This window comes from Callionymus lyra, chromosome 4 (assembly GCF_982586985.1).
Source record: "Callionymus lyra chromosome 4, fCalLyr1.hap1.1, whole genome shotgun sequence".
NCBI lineage: Eukaryota > Metazoa > Chordata > Actinopteri > Syngnathiformes > Callionymidae > Callionymus > Callionymus lyra.
The window spans coordinates 15,003,352-15,009,351 of NC_141821.1; the positions used below are offsets into that span (position 1 = coordinate 15,003,352).

The window sequence follows — 6,000 nt, forward strand, 5'->3', positions numbered from 1 at the left end:
TGAAGTGAGGCGACTCTTCTCTACCGAGTCTTTGACATGTTGGCACATCGGTCGGAGTTTGATTAAGGGCAGGTTTGAGCATCACTTCCTTCCTCTTTTCGGTTTCCTGGTGTCGCTGCGTCTTGAGCCTCATGGCTGCTCTCTGTGTGAGAACTTCTCTCGACAACAGCCTTAGATACTGAATATGCAGTTTTTAATCCTGTGACACGGGAACTACAGCGACACAAGGCTGCTTTAGTCACGGAAGTCGAGGCAAAGGGGAAAAAGAGATGATTGAATAAAAGTTGTTTCTATTCACTGTATAGTACAAGTTATGTTTTCAATTACATAAAGATGTATAAACATTTATTCACCTGTTTATTACGGCTGAATGTAATAACACACCTCTTTCTGAGGGAAGTATGATCGCCCAGGTTTGTGCGTCAAACTGTTGATACCATTCAGGAACCTTTTTTTTCAGGGACATTTAAGAGTCTGAGTTTTTTGTCAGACGATAGCGAGTCCACGCTCGGCCTGTGATGTTAACAGACCAGACTGTTGGAGCTGCTGTAGTGTGAGACCATGTGGGTGAGTTGATGACCAGCCCAGCTGCTGCATTCTTGATGCGTGTGGAGGAAGATCACGGTTCAAACTCTTACGCTGGAGTAAGTCATTGTTCGCGGACGCCATGTACACCTTCAATGGTGGCCGCTGGGCTCTTCGTAGTCCATTTTGTATCAATTTGAACAAAAGATGATATAATGAAAATATGAACGTGATGGTTACCATCTTATCCAAAACTAAACACGACGTTCTGGGAGTCTGTACCTCCATCTAGAAAAGGTTCTGCAAATGTTTTTAAGGGGCCTTAATATTATAGAAAAACCCTAAAAATACTGCTAAAAACTCATGGAAAACGTAAAGATAAAATTGTCTTGACATTGAAAAATAGAGCTAGAATTACAATTCTCATGTATAGTATTTCATTTTATATTCACTTTTCTAGATATTTTTTAAATATCTTAAAATTATTTTGAGGGATAAGGTCAAAAGGGAAAAAACCTGAAACAAACTTGTCATATTTTCAGGTCGCAGGATTTAACACATGTAAAAAACTTTCATGATTCAAGAATTCCATGATTCTTTACTCGCTCATGGCAAAAACAAACTTCACTTCACCAAGAGGATTTGGCTACAACCTTGTGTTGTCAGTACGCTAGCTAGCTGAACAAATGGAAGTTCATTTTTTGTAGCGATTTGTTTGTAAATTGATGTTTGTTTAAACATTACAAACAGCATGAGAAGAATCCTTTACAATCTATGGTTTCTTTAAAATATTCAAGGATTCAAAAAATCACCAATATTTGTCATTTTTGGATGCATTACGTCGAGTTGTTTAACAGATAATATGACTTTCTTGGCACAGGTAAATAATATTCCCCGGGCCCGGGTAAAAATGCAGCATCATGCCTGTCAATAAAGATTCACCGTGACAATATCTCGCCGTGATTTTAAACCGTGAAAATAAAAGTTATGGCGCTAATTATGGCGTTCTTTTCATTTTCTGGTTAAGAACACAGAATACAGTAGTCGCTGAGGTTCAGCTTACGTCTAGACTGTGTAATTGAATCATTACAAGCCAGTAAAAAACGATCAAAGCAAGCTGATGCTGCTTCACACTGCTCTTCGGCAACTTTAAGCTCTTCGTTTCAAATGGCTGTTGTGTTGAGAGAAGATCTTTGAGGAGTACAAATACTTGTCTGGTGCACAAACTACATGAATAACCTCGTTACCATCTCGATGTCGTGATTTTAATACTTATTTACGAGTGCTGACTGTCTTAGACCTAAATAAGAATTAAAGAATCAGGCCACAGTGAAGCTGACATCAAACCTCCAGAGCTTTTAGTGTTTTAATCACTCAACCAATCCTTGCATGGTGGGCTAGCCCTTTAGGCGCCTTTATGTCCTTGGAGATGAGTCCATGGAGACTAGACACGCTCTTTGTAGCCCATCCCCTCACTTTCTTTGTCTCTTCCCCCCGGTGGTCCCATGGGTGAGACCACGCTGGCGTCCCATGTGTTATTATTGGCCAATGATAAAGTAGCTGCCACCACACTCATGAATTATGCACAATGAGCGTGGATTGAAACTCCACCCTCGCTTATGTTAATGTGAGTAGACTGGGGGGGAAGCAAAGTCCACGGAGGGTTTGACCCCCGACTTGAGTCGAGGTGAACTCTAAGTGTGGCTCCTTATGGAGCTTGATCATGTAGCACAAGCGTTGATAACAAACTATTTCAACAAATCAATTATTTATCCAGCTTTTTGACTACAAAAGCAATATTTTAAACGACCGGAGCTCACTGACAGAAGGATATAAAAGGGAGGTAACCAGAGAGTGAAATGAAGACAGCTGCTCCTGCAAATGAGGATGTGAGGAGACTCGTTTAAGGAAATGACTTTTTCCCAGATACCAGTTTTAAATTAAGCAGACGGAGACTCCCATAATTTAATGTATTTACTTTTAAATTTGTATTTACTTTGATGACATTATAACTTAAAAAAAAAAAAAAAATTTATTCATAATTACATCCACCAAGGAGGTCACATTTGTGTAGGTGTTTATCTGTTGATATTTTCAGGAAATGTTATGAGATGACTCGTGATTTAATTTCGGCGATGTTAAGAGAGTCATCCGTGTTCATGAAGTCATGTGATTTTCCTTGGGGGAGGTATTTGCTGTCACGGTGCCTTCTTTGTTAGTCAAGCTATGTCATTGTAACCCTAGACGAAATGAGTTCCCCATATATGACGCCGAAAATAAGTGAACATCATTCTTCAAGCTGCTAACATAGATGAAGTCTTAAATGTGTTGATTCAAGTGTCCCTTAAATTGATATTTGGCCGTAATTGTTCTCACCAGTATGTGTTTGTTTTCTTTGAAATATTTACATTAGAAAATGTATTTAAACTCCGTCCACTGAAAACACTGCTTTTCTGGAGATAAAATCTTGTTGACCATAACCACGCCCACTCTGCTGCGATGAGTCAAATATCAAGGTTTTTCAATCCCAGAAGTCTCCACCTCCTAGGGACTCGTTGTATAAACAAAGTGGGGCGTGATTACAGCTGGCTGGAGGAGGAGTCAAGCCATTATTTCGTCATAATTGACTTCACTCTCGTAACCTCTCATTCGCTGAGATTTCAGACGGGGGAGCACTTTATATCGTAATAAGTCAAAAACATGGTCATGATGAGAGAGACTTACTGCATCTTGGAGAGGAAGACTTCAACATTTGAAACATGAGAGTGAGTCAGGAGAGTTGGAATTTATGTTGGCGTTTATGTGAACAAAAATACATTGAGTGTTTCTATTGTAGCAAACATGCTTGTATAGTTTGATTTTTGAGTTACATTAGAGCAGTTCTGATCGACTTACAACTACTTGAATGACTCGTATAACATTACTTGAGGTGTTTTGTGTGATTTTTATTTTCCCTGTAAAATTTCTTGGGGATGGTGTGAACATGCTACATATCTCGCTGGTTATGGTGGGGGGGGGATTACGGTACAAAAACAAAGTTGTGTTATTTACAAAGCCGTCATAACGCATATCATATTTCATTATCCACAATCTTATTCCTTACCACATGGGAAATGTGGTCTCCAGTCCGGCTAAAAACTACCACTTTAGTCCACTTTCGTCGCTCGACTAAAAATCGCATAGAGCTGCTTTAATACCGTGTTAAAAGTTCTGGTTAACAATACTTGCTAAAAGAGATAAATAATGATAAAAACAGTTAAAGATTTTTGTGCAAATCCAAACTACCCCATTGACATCTTAAAACTTAAGAAACTAAAGAAATTGGACAAATCACAACCAAATCTGGTTATTTAAACAGATGTTTAGTTAAATATCCAAATGAATATATTAAAAAATATTCTAATGAATTGAAGTCAAATGGTTGTTATAGTGTTAATGTCATATATGGTGAAAGAAAGTAAATGATTTATCACTCCTGACAGTCACAAAAATATGATCATATTGGCTATAATTCCAAAAAAAACAATATCCATTCAGTTCACTCTATTTTAAATGAGATCCGAGCCTCTGGAGTTCAAGTTAAAAACAAAGTAGTAATTTGCCACTGGCGCTAGACTGTGCGAGTAACCCAGAAACACAAATAACCTCGCGCACGCAATGTGGAAATGCTTGGGTTGTGTCATATCCAACTGTTACCAATACGCCTCTAAATGCAGCGTCGCCGCTGTCACACACTGTGAGTAAGCCAATCAAGCCATGCATAAAACAAACCATTCCTATAAATAACCCAAACTGGGCCAGTCCATGCCAGGCTGTGTGCATGAATGTGGTTCACAGCCTGTGAAGCCATGCATGGCAGCGCCACTTATTTGATTATGTCATGACTGATTTCAACATCCGTCTTTCCGCCTGTTTTCAAAGTGCTGTCATTTGCTGACACTTTGAAAGTGACAGGAGCCGTCGGCCTCTCGCCTTACACCTACAACCTTGTTAAACCTCTGTTTCTTTTAAGCCGAATATGAGCTCCAACGATTACCTTTATTCCCCATGATGTTATTACAAGCAACTATCCACTTGACTCGCACACAGCAGATGAGCAGCAGGTTTCCAATTGGATTGCGAGAGAGCGGTAACTTCATATCATATTGACCGTGACTTTGTATTCGGAGTGCTTTTTCCAGGAAACGAGCTTAATCCCCCACTTCATCACAGATGTACTGCATCCATAGAACTGATATTCAAACCTAAATCATCTGCTCGACATCAGCCCCGGAGCATTAGAACAGCAATTGGAGACCAATATAGTCGAGTGTGCGTAAGGAGTCTATTTTTCCGACAGAACGTCGGGAGACTCAGTGGGTTAGTGTGTATCTCACTGTGTGTTGACTCTCATCCAGATCTGCAGATTCACAGATAGGAAGGCGTATATTAATCTGGCCTGGCTGTCCTGTTATTGTAGCAGATGGTGGCTGACAAACAAGAGCCATGTGGCAACAAATCTTCACTATTCGCTCAGTATTGTTTTCTAAATTCCTATTTATAGAATTTTTTTACATAACCCGTGTGTGGTAGGATAAAATATTTACAAATATGCAAATACAAATCGATACAAACAATGACCTGATCTCGGTTTTATTTTCACTTTCACATTTATTTTTTCATGTTAAAAAATGGGAACGTCTTCACAGAATTGGTGACTTGTGACCATGAGACAACACTGACAACCACCATACTTCCTTTAGATTCGAGCTTTTTTTTACAATCTCCTTCTGCGTTTTCGGTCACACTTGTATTTTAACAGAACCCTTTCAGAGAAAATAATATCCTACATATTGTCTTTTATTCGGCTATGATGACTCGCTAAAAGGACGAAGGAGGAAATAAAAACAACGTTTTGAATGAATTTATAAGAGCGTCTGTCGCTCTGTTTATCATTTGCCAAATGGACCGCAGGCGCGTTTGGAAAGACGTGACAAAGTTAGAAAATGTTTTTAAAACTGACAATAACTTGTCAACCACACGATGCCGAATTCAACTTTAGACAGGTATAGATCAATTGAAGTGACATTAGTGGCAATCGGTCAATGTGCAATGGGGGTAAATGGAGGGGATCTCAATATGGTGTTTCTTTTCAATGCAGTTCCGTTTATGTTTTTTTCCGCTTGTTGTAAAGAGAACTGATACCTGTGACATCTGCGGCCGGAGGTTGATCTCCTTCAGGTTGATGCACTGGGCTCTCAGGTTGTTGAGCAGATGGCAGAGGAGGACTCCATCCCGGAGGGTCTGCGCCAAGTCGAATACCTGCGCGGACTCCCATGTCACCCTGTGGTTCGCAGGAAGCACCTTGCAGTTGATCAGCCACAGCGAACACTGGCGCCAGTACTCCCTCATCCTGGGGGTCTTCAGTCTTCAGCCCGCGGAGAGAAACGAGTGTCTTAGATGGTATCCATGTGAGAGCCGGAGGAGGAGGAGCAG

General features: G+C 40.1%; 1 protein-coding gene across 2 annotated transcripts in view; it reads right to left on the minus strand.

The window, feature by feature from the left end:
* The window catches only part of vav3a (vav guanine nucleotide exchange factor 3a), an 88,670-nt gene extending 82,670 nt beyond the window's left edge, over positions 1-6,000 (minus strand). For both annotated transcript variants that reach the window (XM_087788877.1, XM_087788876.1), the window contains exon 1: positions 5,710-6,000. In XM_087788877.1, coding sequence (XP_087645003.1) covers positions 5,710-5,916 — 207 coding nt within the window. In that variant the 5' untranslated portion in view covers positions 5,917-6,000. The remainder of the gene's footprint in view (positions 1-5,709) is intronic.